The 23901-nt window shown below is 39.6% G+C and overlaps 1 protein-coding gene across 1 annotated transcript in view; it reads right to left on the reverse strand.

Annotated features, from left to right (window-relative positions):
- Cd2ap (CD2 associated protein) overlaps positions 1 to 23901 on the reverse strand; it is a 91173-nt gene that overhangs the window by 56808 nt on the left and 10464 nt on the right. The window contains exons 2-3 of the mRNA XM_052745382.1: positions 11439 to 11599; positions 5123 to 5276 (exon numbers count right to left, since the gene is read on the reverse strand). Coding sequence (XP_052601342.1) covers positions 5123 to 5276; positions 11439 to 11599 — 315 coding nt within the window. The remainder of the gene's footprint in view (positions 1 to 5122; positions 5277 to 11438; positions 11600 to 23901) is intronic.

The raw sequence follows: 23901 nt of genomic DNA on the forward strand, positions 1-23901 counted from the left end.
GATTATTTTTAGTTTTTTGAGAAACTGCCACTCTGTTTCTCAAAATGGCTGGGCTAATTTATATAACACCAACAATGTACATGTCCTCCTTTTTTCCACATTTTCATGTTTTTTCATAACAGCCATTATAAATAAGATAAAATGGCATCTTGCTATAGTTTTGAATCACTCTGATATGATATAGTTCTGCATTTCTCTGAGGATAATACTAAGAATTTTTTGTTAATTTTTAAAAATGACATTTATTTTTTATGCATGGAGGGGTGCTATGGCATGCACACGAAGGTTAAAAGTTCTCTCCTTCGACTGTGAGTCCTGGATAGCAAGCTCAGGCTGTCAGCCTTGGCAGGGTCTCATATGTCCTACAATGTCCTCAAACTTGCTTTGCAGCCAAGGATAACCTTACTCTTCAGAACCTCCCCCAAGCACTGGAATTACAGGATTACTAATTTTTGCATGTTGTCTTGGTGGGTCTCTAGATTTTTCTAAGTCGTGATCTGAAAGCAGGGATAATCATCTGACTTTCTCCTTTCCTGCTCATATGCCTAGTGTTTCTCTCTCTTTCTAACGTAATTGCTCTAGCTACATTTCTATCCCTATATATATACTAAAGACCATGAAAGTCTGTCTTATCCCCCTTGGCTTGTTCCCGACCTTACCAGAAATGCTTTCAGTTTTTCACATTCAGTACACTGACTATGTATATAGCCTGCAGCACACTGTGGTATGAGTCTTCAGTACCTACTTTGTCCAGACCATGAGGGGATGCTGAGTTTTAGCAAATGTTTCTTCTCCCATCTATTGAGATAATTATATGATTTTTGTCTTTCATTCTATTTATGCTTATTGATTTGCATATGTTAAAACACCTTTGCATCTCTGGAAGGAAACCTGCCACGTGATCTTTGTGGTATACCTATAAAGCCGAATTTGCTAGAATTTTGCATATTTTTGCATTCATCAAAGACAGTGGGGAATTTTTTTCTTCTTTGTTTTACTCCTATTGTGTTTTGGAACCAGAATAATGCTGCCCTCGCAGAATGAGTTTGGAAGGGTTTCCTCCCTTTCAGTTATATGGAATTGCTTAGGAAACAGTGGGTTTTTTGTTTGTTTGTTTGTTTTGGTTTTTCGAGACAGGGTTTCTCTGTGTAGCTTTGCGCCTCTCCTGGAACTCACTCTGTAGCCCAGGCTGGCCTTGAACTCACAGAGATCCGCCTGCCTCTGCCTCCCAAGTGCTGGGATTAAAGGCGTGTGCCACCACCGCCCAGCTTGGTGTTACTTCTTTAAATGTTTGGTTATATTTAACAGTGCAGCAGCTTCTGGTCCTGGGCTTTTATCTTGGTTGGTAAATTTTATTACTGATTCACTATCGTTATTTGCTAGGGGTCTATCCTGGATTTCTTTTTTATATTTTCTTGAATTTTGGTAGGTCACATGAGTCCAAGACTCTGTCTGGGCATAGATGTCACCTGTGTTGTATGTCCTCCTTCCCTCACGACTTATCCTAAACCTGAAAGGAACTACTGTAGTTTGACTGAGAACTACTCCCCATAGGCTGGAGTATTTGAAGATTGGTTTCCAGCAGGTGGTACTATTGGGTAGGTTTAGGAGGTGCAGCCTTACTGTGGCAGGAAGCATGTTGGGGGGCAGGTGCTCACCCTAATTCCAGTTAACTGTCTCGGCTTTATGCCTGCAGTTGAAGATTGAGTTCTCAGCTTCCTGTTCCTGTTTCTCTGCCTCCCTGCTAAGATGACGTCTCATCCCTCTAGAACTCCAAGTCAAAATAAACTCATTCTTAAATTGTCTTTGATTGTGGTATTTAATCACAACAACAGAAAAGTAATAACTTTGCCTAGCTCCAGCTGGGACCTACTCCTATAATATCCTTAGGTGAAAAAAATCAGGAAAAGAAAGGACCCAACTACCACCCCACCCCATGCTCAGGAACATATACACAAAGAAGGGGGTGCTCTGTTTTAGTATCCATAGCCTTGAAATTCTGTCTAGCCTGTGCTAAAAGAAGAAATGCGTCCCTTTACAGCACCACAGAATTAAAACATAGGACATTTATAATGGGCAGAGATCATTAACAACTCTTCCATTGGTCTGGAAATTCTTGGAGCACAGGAATTGCACACAAAGGTATAGCTCTGTGCTATACATCTCTACTACTGTCACTAGTCTCCAGGAAGTTCAGAGTCCAGGACCACTAAATTGGCTAAAACTGTCCAGATGAAAACAGGACAGGTGATACACAAATATTACTTGAATATCACATTTTTCTGGGACACAAGTATTAAAAAAAAAAAAAACACTTTAACTGACCTTAGCATCAAGGTATCTTCGTTTAGCTAGCAGTGGTGGTACATGTTTTTAATTCAAGGACTTGGAGGCAGAAGCAGGCAGAACTCTGAGTTTGAGGCCAGCCTGGTCTACAGAGCGAGTTCCAGGACAGCCAAGGCTTCACAGAGAAACTGTGTCTTTAAAAAAAAAAAAAAACCAAAAACCAAAAAACCTGTTTGTTCACAAAAATTTTTTGTGATGTAGCCCAGTGCTATGTGGAAAATAACATAATGTGACAATAAGAGGCCTTTATGAAAATCATTAACACCCTTATATTTACAGTTCAGAGGAGAAACTTTGTTATTGTCAATCACTTAATACTACAAGGGAGTTATAGACCAAAATTTCAAAGCTAGTATAATCCCAATGACCTCAGGTAAGTACGATTAAACAATTGTGGGCTGGCAAAACGACTCAGCAGGGAAAGGCACTTCCCTCCAAGTCTTACAACCTGAGCTTGAGCCCCAGAACCCATCTAGGAGAAAGAGAAAACCAACTACCACAGTTGTGCATGCATGCGAACACGCGCGCACGCGCGCACGCACACGCGCACGCACGCACACACACACACACACACACACGCGACAGACAGATATATGCAAGAATATGCGATTTTTAAAATACCCATATTTCTCAATAAATCAAATTAAATTATTCCACAAGGAGTTTAACAGGTTTTTTTTAATATTAAAACATTTAGAATCATTGTCAAAAACACTGTAACTGTCTGCACATGTTTAATGCGTCATCTTTGAGAATGGAATTGTTGTCTCTATTTTCTTAAATGAAGTAAAAAAAAAAAAAAATCAAGTAAATTTAAGTGATCCGAGGCCATAAAAGAGATCCAATTTCTACAATACCCTATGGGTACAGTAGTGGCACATATATCTTGGTGGCAACCAACAGCTTTCTATAAGGACTTACGACCTATTTGGAAGAGCGATTCCATGCCTAGTACTGGAAACCTAACTATTCAGTACTAATGAAATTATGGTTATTGGAAGAGATCTACAACTACTAATTTACTAAATCAACACAATCTCTAACAGCAATCTGTAAACATCTGTCCTTACACCCACAGATAAGTGTAGTCCTCATCCTTCATCAAGGAAACTTCTCTTTGCAACCGATGGAGACCATTACAGAAAACCACAACCAGTCAAAATGCAGATGTGGAGCCTAGCCCCAATGGACTCATGTATAAAACACTCCAGAGCCTAAAGCTCAGGAAACACTACAGAACAGAAGGCAAAAAGAATGTAAAGGCCAAAGGATTGTACAAAAAGATTGTAAAGGCCAAAGTTCACCGTGAGACTGTGCTTCCTTCCTAGTAATGTTAGAACCTATAACCCACGAAGTCTCACCAATATGACCAACTAAACATGAGCTGTACAAGGACTGCACCAACAAACATGCCAAACTAGACGGGAAAAGTCCGTGAGGCCTCAACCCTACACAAGTGACTGCAGGCAACTGAGTAACGCTGAGGCTGCAGAGACGGTCCTCCCCAGGGAAGAGCATGCCATTGGCTGTCTAGTACCAAATGGTCAGACCTGAAAATATACATACAAGTAGCATTATGTGAACTCCACAGGTTCTATTTAGGAAAATGTATGTATAAACAAATGCATACATGCATACAATAACAATTAATAAAAAAAAGGGGACCATGAATTTGAAGGAATTGGGGAGGGTATATAGGAGCGTTTGAGCAAGAAAAGGGAAGGGAGAGATGTTGTAATTAAATTACAATCTCAAAAATAAAACAAAGCAAAATATGCAGGACTGGGGAGATAACTCAGTGAGTAATAGCACTTGTTGCTCAAGCCTAGCCCATATAAAGCTGGGAGAGAACCAACTCTACAACACTGTCTTCACATAATGAATAAAAAAATCTTTTTTAATAAAATATAGTACTCTTTCAGGGTCAATTTTTTTCCCTAACTTATTTACTGCTGTGGGATGCTCTGTATAGCAAATGTGTTGCTGATTGGTCAATAAATAAATCACTGATTGGCCAGTGGCCAGGCAGGAAGTATAGGCGGGACAAGGAGGAGAATAAAGCTGGGAAGTGGAAGGCTGAGGCAGAGAGACACTGCCAGCTGCCACGATGACAAACAGCATGTGAAGATGCTGGTAAGCCACGAGCCATGTGGCAAGGTATAGATTAATGGAAATGGATTTAAGATATAAGAACAGTTAGCAAGAAGCCTGCCACGGCCATACAGTTTGTAAGCAATATAAGTCTCTGTGTTTACTTGGTCAGGTTTGAGCAGCTGTGGGACTGGCAGGTGAGAGAGATTTGTCCTGACTGTGGGTCAGGCAGGAAAACTCTAGCTACAATTTACAGACAAAAAAACTTTCCACAGCAAGAGAATCACATCTGAGGTCAACAAAAGCTACTGAGCAAAACCCCATTTCAAAAGAAAATGAAAAAAGAAAAACACTATCAGACATTTAAGACTAGCAGATACCTCAACATCTAGTAAGTACTATTAAATACAATCAATATGTTAATCATTCAGAGACAGTAAGAGATAAACCCAAGATCTTCATTTACAATTTCTGTATATAGATACCAGCTATTAATGCTGGATTATCAATGTTACTGGTTCTACATGACCAAGCATAAAAACTATGTGTGCCAATCATCAGTATATGAGAGTAACTTAATTACTGCAGTTGGCTATAGAAGACTGAACTCATCTTTCTAAATTTATGAGCAGTCATAAATATCCTATTTTGACACAACTAAATAGGGAAGGAATTATTTACATACTCTTCTTAATAGCTTTGGTTTGTGGATGTGGCTGAATTCCTCCAGCTGGAAGTCCGTAAGTGCTAATTCGCTGTACAAGACTCGCTACATTTCCATGCCTCTCCCGTTTGATGGGCAAATTGTCATCCTTGGGTTCTGTCTCTCGCTTAATTTCCTATAAAAAGGGAAATCAGTAAAAGAGAAAACTTAAGTATATCTTATCCAATTTACATTCTTAAACATATTTCTGTATTTTTTTTTAATGTAACTAAGGCTAGCCTGGAACTTAATATGTAACCAAGGCTAGCCTAAAACACACAGCAATCCTCCCGCCTTAGCCTCATCACTTTTTGCTTCTTAAATGTAAGATGCTAAGACACAGCTACAGTGATTACTAAATAAATCATGACCTAATTTGTTTTTAAGCTTTTGTTGTACTCAAATGTATCTGAAGAATGCAGATCATTTGCCAAGCATGACATAGTATAAGTTTACATCTTACTGAAACTGGAGAAAGGGTAAAGGAGAGCTGCACCCCACCCTTACTAACATACAATAGAAAATCCTGAAACACATAAACAAATAACACAATACTTTTAATCAAGAGTGCACAACTTCTTTCTACAAAGCACTATATACTGAATATTTATGGCTACTAGGCCATACAATCTCTTTCCACTATCAGTTCTGTTATATGTAATTCAAATGCACTCATATACTTAAATAACTAAGCCCAGGCATATTCTAAAAGAATTCATGAACACAAGTTGGGCATGGTGGTCCACACCTGCAATTCCAGCCCTCGGGAGTTAGAAGCAAGAGAATCAGGAGTTCGAGGTCCTCTTCTACTACAAGAGATCACAGTGGGTTCAAGGCCAACATGACTATATGAGACCCTATTTCCAAAGAAACGGGGGGGGGGGGGGTGTTCCTTTTAACTTTCACATATTTTACTCGTCATTTAATTTTACTCGTCATTTAATATTCTCTAAATGTTCCCCCATCCAATCATAAAAATCATAGCTAGCAACCTTACAGCATGGTTCTTGAACAAACCCATGACATGACATGTAGCCTCTATCTTACAGGTTTTAACTTAATAGATCCCTGCTCTAATTCACAGGTTTAATAAAATGAATCATTATGTTGGGCAGTGGTGGTGCATGCCTTTCATCCCAGAACTCAGGAGGCAGAGGCAGGCGAATCTCTGAATTCAAGGCTAGCCTGGTAAACAGAGCCAGTTTCAGGACAGCCAGGGCTACACAAAGAAACTCTGTCTCCTACAACCAAAAGAATCATCTTGGGAAAGAGTATGGAATTTTACTAGAAGAAACAAAAGACCACATAAACATGAAGTCATAACACGTTCAATGATTAAAAGCTCAGTATGAGAGGTAGTCCTGGAAGTGGCCTCAGTCCATGTCCTGGCTTCAGCCTGTGTCCCACCACCCAAAGTTACTAAACCTAACATAAATTTAGCAGTGGAAAGGCAAATCAGGGTAACTTCATAAAGTGATCTCAGGGCTGGTGAGAGAGGGCCCAGTGGGTAAAGGCACCAGCCACCAAGCCTGACAACCTAAGTTTAACTCGCAGTATCCACAGGGCAAGAGGACAGAACTGACTCCTTCTTCTGAGATGAGTGGGGAACAGGCAGCAAGGCACAGGGAAGTGTAGTGGGTAGCTGTTCCAGCTTTGACCTGGAAGTACTACCCCCATTGAGGCTTCGGTAACTGTCACACCTACAAGGCGGGGCCAAGACAGGAGCCCTTAAGACCCGAGATCCGGATGTGCCGGCTCTCTTGGTTCCTGGATCCTGGATGCTGGAGGTAGACCGAGCAGAGTTTTCCAGAGAACACCGCTGGACTGTGCTACACCTTTCCCGGACCCTGTAACCTATCCCTTTACTTGTAAGTTACCCCACAAAATAAACCTCCCTTTAAACTACGTGCAGTTGCCTTAATACTACAGGGAAGGAACACAAAAGACAGAATATGAACAACATGATTGGAAGACAACGCAGAGCAAAGCTTCTGAGAAACAAAGGGATGCAACATGTAGCTGAAGCATGAAGATGAAGAGGTCTTAGGAGTCCTTTTAAAGACTAAGGACAATGAGGCTGGAAGGTTGATGATACAAGGCTCTGAAATACACTACAAAGATGGCAGGACAGTGCGGAAACATTTCCACAATGCAGGAGATCAGCATGTGCAGTATGACAACAAGCTTATGGCAAGTAGGTGCAACTGATGATGAATGTTCCCTGAGTCAATGACAAAGCAGACAAAGTTTGAAAGATCCAGAAAATATTCAGAATATTGAGTCTTGAAAATCCATCAGCTCCAACTAGATAATACTCAAGTTCTTGGCTTGAGCAACTCTCAGATGATGTGGCCGTTCACTAAGCAACGGTCTCTGGCCTACTCTCACCCCTTTATAGAGCTGCACTTCAAGCTTCAATCCACTTTAGCTATTGTCTCCACCACATGTGTCTTGTCTAACTTCTTTCAGAGATCACAGGGACTAGGGAACTAAGGAAAATCCAAGACAAGATCCCAATACATACTTTAATGTTCTCATCAAGTTGCAACTGAATTTCTTCATCTTCATAACAGTTAAGTCATAGACTTCCCTACTAGGGTTGAGATCATGAGATTCCCTGCTGTTAGACTTACAGGTTTTCTCAATGTATACACTCCTCTTAGCTACAGGACTCACTTTCTTATTTTCAGGACTATACGTGTGAGGTCACTCAATCTTAGTCCACTGGTACTTCTGTCACCCTCTATATACATATAACCAAACTCAGATGCCTTTTTCAAAAGGGACAGCTATACTCATAAAATGTATTTTGGTGTCCCTACTGCACTAACAGAAGACATAAACAATAAGTTCTTTTAATTTTAAGTCATATATTTTCCTTTTTGTTGTTGTTGCTGCTGTTTTTCAAGACAGGGTTTCTCTGTGTAGCTCTGGCTGTCCTGTAAACTCACTCTGTAGACCAAGCTGGCCTCAAACTCACAGAGACCCACCTGGCTCTGCCTCCTGAGTTCTGGGATTAAAGGCATGTGCCACCACCACCCAGCTATCTTTCATAATTACTAGCTTAAAGGTCCCTTGTGGGCATTAGCCTTCAATACACTGTAGCCAGGATAAGCAATTATTTCTTTTTAGGTTTCCTCCATATCTCTCCAGAGCATCACAAGAAAAAAAAAAACAAAAAAAGTATGCTATGTCTGAGAGGGGCAACTGTACCTTTACTATGTACAAAAACTATAAAGGTGAAAAAACCTTGACTCCCACCACTAGGAGCACCTCTAGAACAGGGAACTCCATGCTATATCTGGTTCCCACACTTAGAAGCAACAGCAAAGCCCAGGTGTTCACTGTATTTTGGTAAGGCTCAAACAGAAGGCTGTCTTCTTTATGACCTCCTATATTCAAGGGGATAATTCCTCTTCAGTTCCTATTGATTTCCCCTCAGATGTATCCTTCATAATTTGGGTAAATTTGAACCCAAAGCCTTGACAGCCTCGCCGTTAACTTACTGAGAGACTTTTATACCTCTCTTGTGATTTAGGGCTGGAGAGATATCTCAATATAAATGTTTCCTGCTCTTCACTTTAGTTCCTAGTACCCAAGTCAGGTGGCTATCAACTGCCAGCTCCCCAGGGATCTAACTCCCTCTTCTGGCCTCCATGGGCACTGCATACACACACAAATAGACATAAATAAAAATAAAATTTAAGTTGGGCAATGGTGGCTCAGACCTTTGATCCCAGCACTCAGGAGGCAGAGGCAGGTAGATCTCTGAGTTTGAGGCCACCCTGGTCTACAGAGTGAGTTCGAGGACAGCTAGGACTACACAGAGAAACCCTGTTAAAATAAACAAACAAACAAATAAATGAATGAAATTTAAATTTTCAAGAATATCACCCAGATTTATATAATATAACTAGATAGAAAGCCTTAAGAAGCACACTCCTAACTAATTCCCACTCCTTTAAAGGCAAAATTCTTTCCCGAGACAGCTCTTGCACTCAATTACAAATACTATCAGTGAGACCTGATCACTACTAATAACCTAAAAAAGATAGCAAATTCTGTTTCCTATAGCAGCACCTACAAAAGGAATAAAGTTTAGGACAAAAAGAGGTTAATATACAAGATAGGGAGAGAATATGAGTGATGGGCATACAGAACTTCTTGTAGCTTTACTGGTTAACATGATCTCCCACTGACTCCTCTAAGAGGAGATACACAGACAAATTAATGTGAAATAATTGTTTCACACTTCCAGATCACTGGAAGAGAAAGTATTCAAATACTAGGTGTACTACTAAGACTCCTTGCCCTCAACATGACAGGATACTAGAGGGCTTACTGCCCTCAGGATCAAAAGACTCTCAGAGCAGAGTCCCTGATGCTGTCCCTGAATGAGGTGACCTCCAAATCAATAAGCACCATAAATGGGATAAAGCCTCAGGTAAACCTTGAAGTCTCAGTTCCTCTGTTGTAGTCTAACTCCATATATCTGGATGTGACCCTGATTGTCACTCAAGGTCTAAGTCAACAAGACTGAAACCTCTATACTCTTCTATGCCTCACTTCATTGAGAAGCCGCCAGATCAAGATGATTCACATCTCCACAGTTATTTTGAGGTCTCGATTCCTTTAATCCTATTACTACTATTAGAGTGTGTGCACACATGCATGATGTCATAGCACATGAGTGGAGGTCAGAGGACAACTTTCATGAGTCAGTTCTTTCTTTTCCCTTTGCTGAGATAGGGTCTCTCTTGTTTCTGACAGGCTACCTGGCCTGCCCACAACTTTCCAGGCAATTCCCCTACCTCCACATCCCATTTCCCTATTGGCATGCTGGGATTACAGACACAAGCAACCTAAGCCATCTTTTCTACATGGGTTCAAGGATCAAACCTAGGTTTTGTCAGACTTCTCTAAGAAGCACCTTACTAGCCTGGGTCTCACCTCTTGAGGAAAGATTGTAGCTAGTTAGAAGGTTTAGATGTCACTGAGGATGGATCACTCCCTCATAATCAGCAGCCTATAAAACCAAGAACTCGGGGACTGGAGAGATGGCTCAGAGGTTCAGAGCACTACACTGGTCCTGAGTTCAATTCCCAGCAAAAATATGGTGGCTCACAACCATCTATAATGAGATCTGGTGCCCTCTTATGGCCTACTTATACATTAAAAAACAAACAAAACCAAAAACTCAAAACTGCAGTACTATAATTACTGGTCAAATGAATAGGCTCTGAAACAGCAGTGGCCCCCTGGTGAAAATAGAACATTCTGAACTGCATAGAAAATTATTAATAGATAACTAACACTGAAACTAAGTACTGAGATTACTATCTCAATGAAGGCTTTCTAGTAATGTATAAGGACATACCATTGTCCCCTCCTGTGTCAATCCATTATAGCACTCAGGAGGCAGGGGCAGATGGATCTCTGTGAGTTCAAGGCCAGCCTGATCTACATAGTGAGTTCCAGGTCAGCCAGAGCTACATAGTGGGATCTTGTCTCAAATACAAAGAGTCAATTAAGCCAAGCATGGTGGCATGCTTTTAAATCCTAGAAATAGGGAGGGAGGCAGAAGCAGACAGATCTGTGATTTCAAGGCCAGCCAGGGCTGCATAGTAAAACTCCATCTCAAAAAAAAAAAAAAAAAAAAAATCAATCCAAACGGGACCTATCACTTGAACAAGAAAATACTCCTTGGGAAAGCTGTCCGCTCTAGAACTTTAGATATGACATAAAGCCTACCTAAAAAGTAGGTGGACACATGGTCTCCTTGGCCACTGTCCATTCTTATCCCTTCCAAGTGTGCTATACCCTCAAATCAATTCTGTGTACCTTTTACACACACACAAGGAGGAAGGGGAGGCAGGAATACACCAAGAGAAGAAGAAAATATGCTAGAGAAAATATTTGCAAAGATGTATCTGATAAATCTGAGAAAAAAGCAACAAAACTCAACAGAAGACTTGTGAGACAATTCTGAGACACCACCTCAAAGTGCAACCCAACTGAAAACTATTACCTATGACTTAAAAAAAGAAGAGAGGCAGGTAGATACATGCACACAGGCATAAATAAGCATAAAGATACATATACATCCACACAGCATTACTGTACAGCAGGCTTCCAATCAATAGTAAAATCTATTACAGATGTATCTGTACCTGTGTTTTTCTACATATCAAGAATGAAAGTTTTAAAGAATTTTCATTTTAAACATATGTATTTACTTCTTGACATACATAGTTAATTCTGTGGTGCAAAAGCAAGAAATTGAAGTGAAAATACTTACCTTAACGAAATTGTCAGGGAACATCCCTCTTCTCCCATTTAGTTCTCCTTCTAACCACCCTTCTTCCTGTAGTTTTTTCACATTTCTGATGATTTCCCCAACTCGAATACTTAATTCATCATCATGTACAGCATCATAGTCATACTCCACAATATAGTCAACTAAAAAAGGAGAAAACAAATGTCTAAAATCTAATTCACAAAATTACTAAATACCATATTAACAAGCTTTCAGCTACAGAATCTGTGTAGCAACAACTAATACTGCAAAGATATACGGCTTGTCTCAGTGGTTTAAATATTTGATCACATCAGCAAAGTCCTTGACCATCTAAATATAGAATATAGTGCATGTTTAAGTGAAAGTCTCAAAAGAAACATAATGTATATTCATTATATATTGCATTCTTACAGTTCAACTTTGTGGCAAACTGTGAAGTGGTGCCAAGATCTCCCACAAAAAGTCACCCTTAAATTTCCATTGTTATAAAATTCGTTCTTGAGTGTGACCTATGACCAACTTGTAACCAACAGACTATAACAAAGAGGATGGACTGTGTGGAATAAAATAATACCATAATGACCATGTTGCTTCTTACTTACTGGCTTTGAAGACACAAGTCACTACATTAATAGGGTGGGCCACAAGCAAGCAATGAAGAGAGACCTCTGGCTAAGGCCCACACTATGCTAAAGCAAAGGTCCTGAATGATGGCAATAATCACAGGGGTGTTGTGTGATATTTTGTTTGTGTTCTGATAAATAAAGCTTCCCTGGAGATCAAAGGGTGGATCTAGCCACTAGTTAACCATAGAGGTCTGGATGGAGGTCTGTACAGAAAGGAGACAGGAAATGACAAGGCTGGGCAAAGCCGGAAATGACTGTGGCTGCTCTTCTGCTTTTCTGATCTTTCAGCTTTCACCTGATACCTGACTCCTGGTTTTTATTGATAAGACTAATTAGGATCACACTTCACAGGAGTTCAGAAACAATCCATCCACAGAGCCCCTGGTAAGAACCCAACCCTGTGAACATCTTCACTGCAGCCTTACTTACAGAGGACCTAGACAACACTGTTCCTAGGCTCTAGAACCACAGAAACAGGTAACTATGTATTTTTTTTTAATTATGTGGTAGGAAGAGGATACACATGTAAGTGCACATGCTCATGTTATCTAAAAGAGGGTATCAGATCCCCTGGGGCAGGAGTGATGTGATTGTGAGCTGCTGGATGTGGGCACTGGGAATTGAACTCATTTGCTGTGCAAGAGCAGTACACGCTCTTAACCACTGAGCCGATCTCTCTAGCCCCTCCCTACACAATGTTTTAAAGCTACTAAGATATATCAACAATATTAGAGAACAAATGAAAAACAAAAGCACACTGAAATAAGACTGCATTCTCTAACTACAGGATTTCTGATCCCAGGCATCATATAGGTACATTTTATAAAGTTCAATCTTAGAAAGCAGAACCGATTCCCTATACAAGATCACCGATTACCAGCTATAGCCATTATCTTTTTCTTCTGCCTACAACCATAAGGAAAAATAAAAAAATATTTCAACCAAAAATATTAAAGTAAAAAAGCACATTTCAAATCAACAGCCACCACACCCCTCCCATTTCTCACAGATTCTTAATTTCGTTCAATAGTCTGAAATCCTGTGCTTTACAAATAAAGCTTCTCCCAGCCCAGGTTAGATCTTGACTAGTCTAGATCAGTACTTCTCAAGTACTAAGCATAACCAAGCCATCTGGGAAATCATGTTTAAAGGCAGACTGATTAAAGCTGAGATATCCAAAGCTGTTGGTAAGAGGCAAAAGTGTAGATAGAGATAATTTGTTCATAATCATTCTAATTCTACCCAATCACACTCGGGATTCTGACTTTCCTTCTCATTTGACCTAAAAAGCAAAAACACAGAGCTAGTCGTACAGCTCAGTTGTAGTATCTGGTTATTATGCAGGAGGCTCTGGTTCAATCACAAACATGCATGTATTCAAAACACAAGGGCCAAGCACGACGATACACACCTATAAATCTATCACCCAGGACACTAAGGCAAGAGGAGAATGGCCTTGAGGCCAGTCTGGACTACACAGTAAAAGCTTATCTAAAATAAATAGTGACACCCAACACTGCTCCAGTCTGACATAAAGAAAACCATAAGATATGATTAAGGCAGAGAAGAAGACAAGAATCTGAGCACATTTATCAAGCTGCTACCCTAACCAAGCCCAACTGCAATCCCCTAGAGTTGTTATGTGAAGTCATTTTTTTGTTTGTTTTTGTTTTTCTCAAGACAGGGTTTCACTGTGTCACAACTCTGGCTGTCTTGGAACTTGCTTTGTAGACCAGGTTGGCCTCAAACTCGCAGAGATTAAAGGTGTGCACCACCACCACCCGGTGTAGTCATTTTGATTTAGTTTGTAAATGAATCTTAAGACAGAACTTCTACGGGAGGTGAAGATACAGTAAGAGCGCCAGCAGAACTAATAATACGAGGAGGAAGCTTAAAGAATTTAGGGAGCTGTAACTGAGATAGGAGACTGTTCTGCATAACGCCAGAAAGACCAGAAAGATCAAAAGTAGAGTGGAGAATAAGAACATTAAATTCTATAGGGAAGAGAGCTCACACTCATCATCAGTCCCAGTATTTCTAGAAGACAAAATGAAGGCCAGGCATGGTGGCACACACACTCCTTTAATCCCACTTGGGAGGCAGAGGCAGATCTCTATGAGTTCAAGGCCAGCCTGCTCTACAGAGTGAGTTCCAGAACAGCCAGGCCTACATAAAGAGGACCTGTCTCAAAAAAAAGACAAGGTTTCTCTGTAAGACAAAATATTAAGTACCCAAGCATTTTTCTCCCTGGGACAAAAATTTCAGGAACAAATACAGGTACAAGGAACAAATAAATAATGCAAGGAAACAAAGAACAGCGAAAGTATTCTTGATGAACCCTGGTTTCTCAAACAGTGATGGCTGTGAAATTTATAGATTATTCACAGTAGTAGGCAACCTCTGACAAGCTAATTAATACATTCTACTCACATAACTAATTCTCAGTAACTTTGGAAGTTTTTGCCTTGGTTGGGTTTTGTTTCTTGACATGGAGTCTCAGGTAGCCCAGTCTGGAATAGAACTTATGTAGTCAAAGCTGATGTTGATTTGAACTTCTGATTGGCCAGTCTCCACCTCCCAAATTCTAGGATTACAGGACTGGGCCAAAACATTTGACTTACGCATTTGTTCTTTTTGTTAAGATTCTTTTCAATTCTGTGTATCTGTGTGTAGGTATGTGCACAAGTGCATCCAACTCCCTGAAGCTGGTTACAGGTGCTTAGACCTGCCCAACACTGGCACTGGGAACTGAACTCAGTAGAACAACAGAGTGAGCAGTCTGTGTTCTTAACCACTAAGCCACCGCCCTAGCCCCTTAAATAAAATAAGAAAACATGAGTCCATACAGACTACAAATCAATGTTTATTTCTTAAATATTATTGCTCTGTGACTAAATGGGGAAAGAGCCTGGTTTATGGGAAATTTTCACTGATATATTCAAGTGAAAGACATAAAGGATTAAACCACTTCTAAAACTAATTGATAACTTCAAAACTAAAAAATAAAATTTACATCTGCAGAAATGTCCCACTGGGTTGCTCAGGAGGACCTGAGTTCAAATCTCCAGCAACCACACTAAAAAAATAAATGAAAAAGCAGTGTGGGAACCTACTTCGAGGTTCAGATAGAAATCTTGTCTGGAGAACAGAGACTAGAGAGGACACCTAACACCCTCCTCTCACCACCACCCCCAAGTACTTCCACACCCACATCCCACATGCACCATACACACAATGAAAATCAAAAATATATGCAACTAAGCTTTGTCTTCAAGTTCATAAAACTGGCAATGCTTTGAATTTAAAATTATGTAAATATTTGTCAAATATATGACAAATCCAAGAAAACATTGAAAATAAAGAAGACAAACAGAAAACAAAAATATGACCAGGTGTGGTGGCACACGCCTTTAATCACTTTAAGCACTTATATAGCTTTCCAGGATAGCCAGGGCTACACAGAGACACTCTATCTCAAAAAAAAAGGGGGGGGGGGGTCCCGAAAACTATGAAAGCAAAGACATGAGTAATAGTGAATCCAACTAACCAGTCTAAAAAGGAGACAACAAGTGAAGACAGCCACCACACACACAGAGAAACCCATTTCTTTTGTACAGTAACCAATTCAGTCAGTAAGGCACTTACTGCACAAGCACAAGGCCTTGTGTTTGGATCCCCAGCATTCACATTAAAAAAAATAGGTATGTTATCCCAGGACAGTTACTCTCAGAAACAGGAGGATCTCTGCCAAATGAGTAAGTTTCTGTGAAAAACTATCTCAGAAAATAAGGTAGAGAACAACTGAGAAAAACACTCAGCCCTTAGCCTCCGTGTGTGTGTGTGTGTGTGTGTGTGTGTGTGTGTGTGTGTGTGTGTGTGTGTGTGTGTGTGTAGAGAGACTAATGAATATAATACAGAAAAAGGAGCTTATAGGATACCCCACCTCTCATATCACTCCCCACAAAAGACACTAAAGTAGTGAGCTACAGTTGAAAGAACAGCAAAATGTAGATTTCATCTTCCACCCACTGAAAGACTGAAATTTAATTTTATGATCATACAATACTATCCTCCATCACCTTTTACAGCTACACTGATACTCCAGTAACAATAGACTGTAACTGAAAGAATCAAAAGATGTATATTCTATCTGAGTATTTAGAGATACTCAAAGACAAGCAGGGAGATAAAACTAAGATACTAGAGGAATCTGAACCCTACAGCTTGAGCAATCATTAAAAAGTTTAGAATTCCAAACCAGGTAAAACACAAGCCTCAATCTAAAAACTATGGTGTGTTGTAGAATATTATTTTAAGGTGTGTTACTTTTGTTTATGTTGCATTTGTTTAACTCTGTGAAGCTGTGTTACTGTGCCTGTCTAAAACACCTGATGGTCTAATAAAAAGCTGAATGGCCAACAGCAAGGCAGGAGAAAGGACAGGTGGGGCTGGCAGGCAGAGAGAATATACAGAAGGAGAAATCTGGGAGGAAGAGACCAAAGAAGAGCCAGGGAAGGAGAAGGACATCAGGGGCCAGCTACAGAGCCAAACACAGAGTAGGAGTGAAAGTAAGATACACAAAAGTAAGAAAGAGAAAAGGCCCAGAGGCAAAAGGTAGACAGAATAATTTTTAAAGTTAAGGAAAGCTGTCCAGAAACAAGCCAAGCTAAGGCCAGGCATTTAAATTAAGTATAAGCCTCTGTGGGTGATTTATTTGGAAGCTGGGTGGTGGGCCCCCCAAAAGAGCAAAAGAAAAATCCAACAACAATGGTGTTATTTCTAGGCCTAAATATGTACCCCTTAACAACACTAAAAACACAAGTGACTAGCATTGTTTAATGTTATTGTATCTCATTAAATTCTAAAAAATTAGATATTAGATACATGTGAAAATATTAAAAGCCAGAGCATCATCCCTAAAAGTCCCTTTTATCAGTTATCATTTATTAAATATAGAAATGACAAAAGCAGCATTTCTTATATATTTTCAATAGAGATAAGTAAATCTAGTATTTTTCTTCTATTTGGTGTGTGTGTGTGTGTGTGTGTGTGTGTGTATGTGTATGTGTATCTGTCTGTTTTTGAATCACATGTTGCAGCTCAGACTGTCCTGAAACTATGTAACCCTGGCTGTTCTCAAACTCCCAGTAATCCCGAGTGTTAGTATTAAAAATATGATCCACTATGCCTACCTTCTAGTTGTGTATTTATTTATTTATTTAGATACAGGATCCTCCTTATTCAAGGTGAGCCTCCACCTCCAGTATTGAGGTTGCAAGGAGACAAGAGTTGGGATTCCAAGTATGCACCACCACACCCTAAAGGTTTATCTAGTGTTATGGATTGAACACAGGATATTTCATGCCTAACAGGCAAGCCTTCTATAGTTAAGCTACATCCCCCAGCTCTAATCACTCTTAAGATATCAAAACAACTGCACATAAAACCTACCCTGTGAATTAATTGGTTACTTTTTCTATCGCTGTAACTAAACGTCTTCAAAAGCATTCGTAAGATTCAGAGAGCAACATTAGAGAAGACATGGCAAAGCAGCTCACATCACAGTATACAGAACACAGACAAGAAGATGCCAAGAACAAGATACACTCAAGGACCCACACCAGTGCTACTTCCTCCAACCAAGCCTCACCTCCTAGTTTCAATAAGCTCCACCAGCTCTGATCAAGCAAACAAAATGAGCCTATGGGGACAGTTCAGACTCAAACTGTAACACTTGCTCATCCCGTTCCAAGTAGTATGTAAAGGTGTACATAGTATGTATACTCTGATCACATTTCTCAGAAGGAAATTACATCAATTATTTTTTTCATAGTATTCTATTCCTTCTAATATTATAGACCAATTGGTGTCATATCCACAAAGGATAACCTCATAACTTAAAAAGTTACTTTGATCTTACACGACTAATTACTTATAGTTACAACTATAAGCAAAGAAATTATATGTATATAATCATTTCCTTCTCCCAAAGTAACACACAAAACCTATACTAGGAAATATCAACTTGGGATATTCAGTAAGTTCTACATCCCTTGTATGTTTAGGGTTCTTTTATTTCCTTCTGCTTACTCCTCCCACTATCACTACCCTATACACACCTCCACACCCCATACACACAGCGTTTTGCTTTGTAATCCAAGCTGGCCTCAAATTCACAGCAATCTTGCCTCAACCTCCCCAGTACTGAGATTACAGGTATAGACACCACATCTAGCTCTTAATTCCTCAATTTCAATTCCAGTCTTAACTTCAAGAAAATACTAGAAATAAGAGTGTTAATCTTTCAAGTCAGACCAAAAATATACCATATAAAAACGTTCATTGAAGTTGTATAGAACTCAGGGGGAAAAAAAAAAAAAACCTAATGAATATATAAAGAGCCTGTGGTGGTTTGAGTAAGAATGGCCCCCATAGGCTCACAGATTTGAATGCTTAGGCACTAGAGAGTGCCACTACCTATAACGATTAGGAGGTATTGATTTGCTGGAAGAAGCATGTCACTGGTCACTGGAGGTGGGCTTTGACATTCCAGGCCCAGTGGCTCTCTCCTCCTGTTGCCTGTAGATCCAGATGTAGAACTAACTCTCAACTTCTCCAGCACCATGTCTGCCTGCACACTGCCATGCTCCCCGCCATGGCAATGATGGGACTAAACCTCTGAAACTCTAAGCAAGCCAAATTAAATGTTTTCTTTTATAGGAGTTGTCATGGTCATGGCATCTCTTCTCAGGAACAGAACACTAAGACAGAAGCAATATGTGATGCAGTGTATTTGTTACAAGTATCTTAAAAGGAGTTGCTCAAACACTTGGACAATGTATGGTATCCAGCCACAATTTCTAGGAGAGTTAAGTTTGTTTAGATTGTTTCTGTTTCTGTTCTGAGAAAGGAACTCATTCAGTTGCCTAGTCTGGTCTCCCAGGTTTTCAGAGTAGCTGGGATTCACAGGTTTCAGAGTGCCATTGTACCTAGCTAACTTCTTTATTTGCATATAATAAGGTAGTTGTTTCAATCTTATTATTTTCTTTGCTTAACTCAACATTTTCTCCCTTTCCTAAAATGTTTTAAATGTTTACGAAATCATGCTTCCAAATCAGACCGATGCAAGTCTGAGCCTGACAACCCACATCCTGTCTCCAATCTCGGGTAAGCAACAATCTCTATATTTCTAAAGATTGAGATCATCAATACTTTTGCTATAATACTCTTGTGGAGATTAAAAGCTCAATGCAAGGTGGTGATGGCACATGCTTTTAATCCCAGCACTCAGGAGGCAGAGCCAGGTGGATCTCTGTGAGTTCAAGGCCAGCCTGGGCTATAGAGTGAGTTCCAGGAAAGGTGCAAAGCTACACAGAGAAACCCTGTCTCCAAAAAAAAAAAAAAAAGAAAAAAAAAAGCTCAATGCAATACCATATACTCCAAATGAAAACTGGCAAAATACCATATAAAGAGAAACAAATTAAATTAGCACAACATAGGAACTTTCTATAAAAGTTTACTCATTTTCTAAGTAGATTTTTTTTTTATGTTGTTTGCTTTTGCTCTTTTGGGGACCCGCTACCCAGCTCCCAAATAAATCACACATGGAGGCTTATTCTTACTTATAAATGCCCTGCCTTAGCTTGGCATTTTCTTAACTTTAAATTATCCCATCTAGCTTTTGCCTCTGGGCTTTTCACATTCTCTTCTGTAAATCTTACTCTTACTTGTGGCTTGCTGTGTAGCTGGGTGGTTGGCTGCTGGAGTCCTCCTCCTTCTCTGGCTCCTTTTTCTTTCACTCCTCCATCTCTTTTGTTTTTCTCCCAGATTTCTCCTTCTATATATTCTCTCTGGCTGCCAGTCCCACCTATCCTTTCTCCTGACGTGTTATTGGCCTTTCAGGTCTTTATTAGACCGTTAGGTGTTTTAGACAGGCTCAGTAACACAGCTTCACAGAGTTAAATAAATGCAACATAAACAAAAGTAACACACCTTAAAATAATAATATACATTCTACAACAGATTTTAAAAACAAAATTAAGTTATACAGACAAATGCAAACACCTGTAGCATCAGATGTATGGATCATGAAAATTTCTGAAACCATCATTTGAATCTCTTCATATTTCTAGGCATCCTCCAAAAACACTTACTAAAAAAGAAACTACATTCTTAGACTCAAAGAGCAAGGAAGCATGTTTTATAACGCCTGACATAATCAATAGCTATGAGTAGCACTAAACTGAAATACATTGCATGGAATTTTAAAGTCTCATTTCAAATTTGTTAACTTTGATTTCAGTCAATTTAGTTTTCATATGTAATAAAACATGTATAATCATGTTCAATCTTCATTCAGCAAATATTCACCTGGTTAAGCACACTTAAGACACATCTAAGAAAAAACAAAGCTGTCTGAACTCCTGAAGTTTATACTCTACAGTATTGCTTGGATGAGTCTGAAATAAAGATTAAGTAGGCTGGGGATATAATAATTCAGTGTCTACATGTCTGGGGTTCAGTTCTCAGCACCAAGAAAGAGAGGGAAGGAGACAATAAAAGAAATTCCAAAACAAGTTACAATCTGGAAGAATGTAAGAAAAAACAGGGCAGGATAAGATCAAGAATGTCTACAATCTGTAGCCCAAATAGCTCCCAAGGAAAGAATAAGCTGTTCTACTCTACAGCACTGAGAGTTCAAGCAGTGAACAGGCTTGCCTAGGTTCAAGGCTTGGCCTTGAATTAACTGCCACAGTGTTGATTCCCCAACTATAAGAATAACAACAAGGCCAGCAGAATGGCTCAATGGGTATAGGTGACTGCCACCAAATCTGATGACCTGAGTTCATCCCTAGGACTCATCCAGTGAAGGACAAAACCAACTTCAGGAAGTTGTCCTCTAACCTACACACATACACTGTGGCACATGCACACTCCCACACACATGCACACTTATAAATGTAAAAAATGCTTTTCAAAGATTAGTAACAATACTCAAAAATGAATAGATTTGTGAGAATTAAACAATACTTAGAAAAGAGCTTTAAAATATACCTGAAATAGAAATATCTAATAAACAATCGCTAAATGTTAACACCAGTCACAATACACATTCTTCCCACTGAGAATCTAGAATACAAGCATTTCGTCTACTTTTTTTTTTCAGAGTCTCATGTAGCCCAGACCGGCTGTGAACTCTTTACACGGGCAAAAAATGACCTTGAATTTCTGATTCTCCTGCTTTCACCTCCTGAAGACTGGGATTACAGGCATTTGACATCCTGTCTTGTTTATGCAGTAGGGATTGGAACCTTCTAGCACCTGAGCTCCATCCTCAGCCCCTTATTCACCATTTTTTGAGTGCTTCTGTTTGCAATGGCATAGACAAAGGTTTCAGATCATATCTGATGAACTTAACCAAAGCATTGACTAGTGGGATAACAGTTATTATTACTCTGAGGAAAAAATAGTGTAACATGACTGGTTAAAAAGAACTAGCACATAATAAAAATTAATTTTAAAAATGATGGAATTGTAAAGCACAAACTACTATTTAAAGTTCTTCAGAACTCTTATCAGATTACAGGCCTCACTGAAAAATTCCATGAAAAAAAGTAGTAGAGTTGGGTCATGCCTGTAATCTCAGCACTTGGGAGGCTAAGGCAGAACTATGAAAAGCTGGAGGCCAGCCTGAACTAGAGTGAGACCTAGGCCAGCCTAAGCAATAGCATAAGAACCTGTCTCAAAAAAAAAAAATACATACATCCATGAAGACAAAGGTCCTTTTCTCAAAACAATCCCCATCACAAAGGTCCACAAAATAGTTCGCATATTTAAATCTGATGAACCTGGGCCAGCCAGATGTCTCAATGGATTAAAAAAGCACTTGCCTCAAAAGCATGGTGACCTGAGTTCACATGTATCTTGTGACCTGATGACACATGTACCACAGCACATGTGTACCCATGATCACACACAAAATAAGCAAACAAACAAAACAAAAACCTGAAGGACTATGAAATGCTTCCCCATGTCATTTTTTAGAACATTATTACATTCCTACAAACTAAATTGCTTCCTTGAGGTTTTCACCAACGTTCAGTTGTTACTGAAATATTTCTCTTAGGTCTTCTTTTCTTTCTTTTGAGAGAGGTCTGACCTGGAATTTGAGATGTGGCTAAGCTAAACTCAAACCCACAATCTTCCTGCCATATCTTCTGAATGCTGGGACTGTAGAGTACACTACCATGTCTGGCTCTCTAATGCTTTTTAAATGTAGTTTCTTGGCAGGCATGGTGGTACATGGTTTGAAACCTTGATGCTAGGGGCTGATCTCCACAGGAGTGGATCTCTATAAGTTTGAGACCAGCCTGATCTACACAGCAAGTTCCAGGCCAGCCAAGGCTTCTTAGTAAGACCCTTTCTCAGACAGACAGACACCCAGGTGGTGGTAGTGCACATGGTAATCCCAACATTTGAAAGACAGAGGCAGAAGCATCATATGTTAAGGCAAGACTGGGCTATGCCTCAGAGTCAGTTCTGGGACAGCCTGGGGAGGAAAGAAAAAAAATTATACTCCAAAGTATTACCAAATACAGCATTATCAAAGCCAAAACACAATTATAAATAGCAATCTAAATGTTGTTTAAAAGCTTTAAATATACTATTATCAAGCTTCTTAAGCTGTTGATTCACAACCTCTTATAATTGACTGTGCACATTGAAAAATATCTGGCAACAGCAAGAGGTCTCTGAACACAATGACCAAAGATTAATTCAAAAATCAAACAAAATGAATCTAGGACATTTCTGCTATATGGCACATCTTCAATGAGCCTTGATTCTGAACACCTAACATGTTCACTTTGCACTACACATGCCCCTATGCCAGGCAATGCTAATTAACACTACCTGAACACTGCTCAGACTCAGGACCACTGTTATTTTTATGAACTGCAGTGTTTACTGTACAAGGTTTTTGTCCCTTATAGAAACATGACAGTTTAATTACAGAAAACAAAAGACTATTTTCCTACTATCACTCCTCAGTGCATAAGTATCAAATAACTATACCAATAGATTGAATGTTTAACCTGAAGAAGTGTTCTTGCCAGGTGGTGGTGACTCACACCTTTAATCCCAGCACTTGGGAGGCAGAGCCAGGCGGATCTCTGTGAGTTCGAGGCCAGCCTGGACTACCAAGTGAGTTCCAGAAAAGGCGCAAAGTTACACAGAGAAACCCTGTCTGGGGGCGGGTGTGTGTGTGTGTGTGTGTGTGTGTGTGTGTGTGTTCTTTAAGCTGTTAATTTGCATTTCATTAAATTAGACAAAAATGGGGAAATGCTATGGAATAATCCTCTTGTATACTGTGAAGATTTGTCTCTGGAATTGGTTTAATAAAATGCTGATTGGCAGTAGCCAGGCAGGAAGTATAGGCAGAGTGACCAAACTAAGGATGACAGGAAGGAGAAGAGTGGAGTGAGAAGTTACCAGTCACCAGAGGAAGCAAGATAAGAATGTCGTACTGAGAAATGGTACCAAGCCACATGACTAAACAGAGATAAGAATTATGGGTTAATTTAAGTGTAAGAGCTAGTTAGTAATAATCCTGAGCTACCAGCTGAGCAGTTATAATTAACCTAAGTCTTCGTGTGGTAACTTGGGAAGCAGCTGCCAGGCATTTGAGAGTTTCTGGAAGAACAGAAACTTCTGCCTACAATTTTCCTACTATCACTCCTCAGTGCTTAAGTATCAAATAAGTATATCAATGGACTTAATGTTTGACCTTAAGAAGTGTTCTTTAAACTGTTAACTTGCATTTCATTAAAAAAAAAGGC

This window comes from Peromyscus californicus, unplaced genomic scaffold (assembly GCF_007827085.1).
Source record: "Peromyscus californicus insignis strain IS unplaced genomic scaffold, ASM782708v3 Scaffold_19__1_contigs__length_69161282, whole genome shotgun sequence".
Classification (NCBI taxonomy): domain Eukaryota; kingdom Metazoa; phylum Chordata; class Mammalia; order Rodentia; family Cricetidae; genus Peromyscus; species Peromyscus californicus.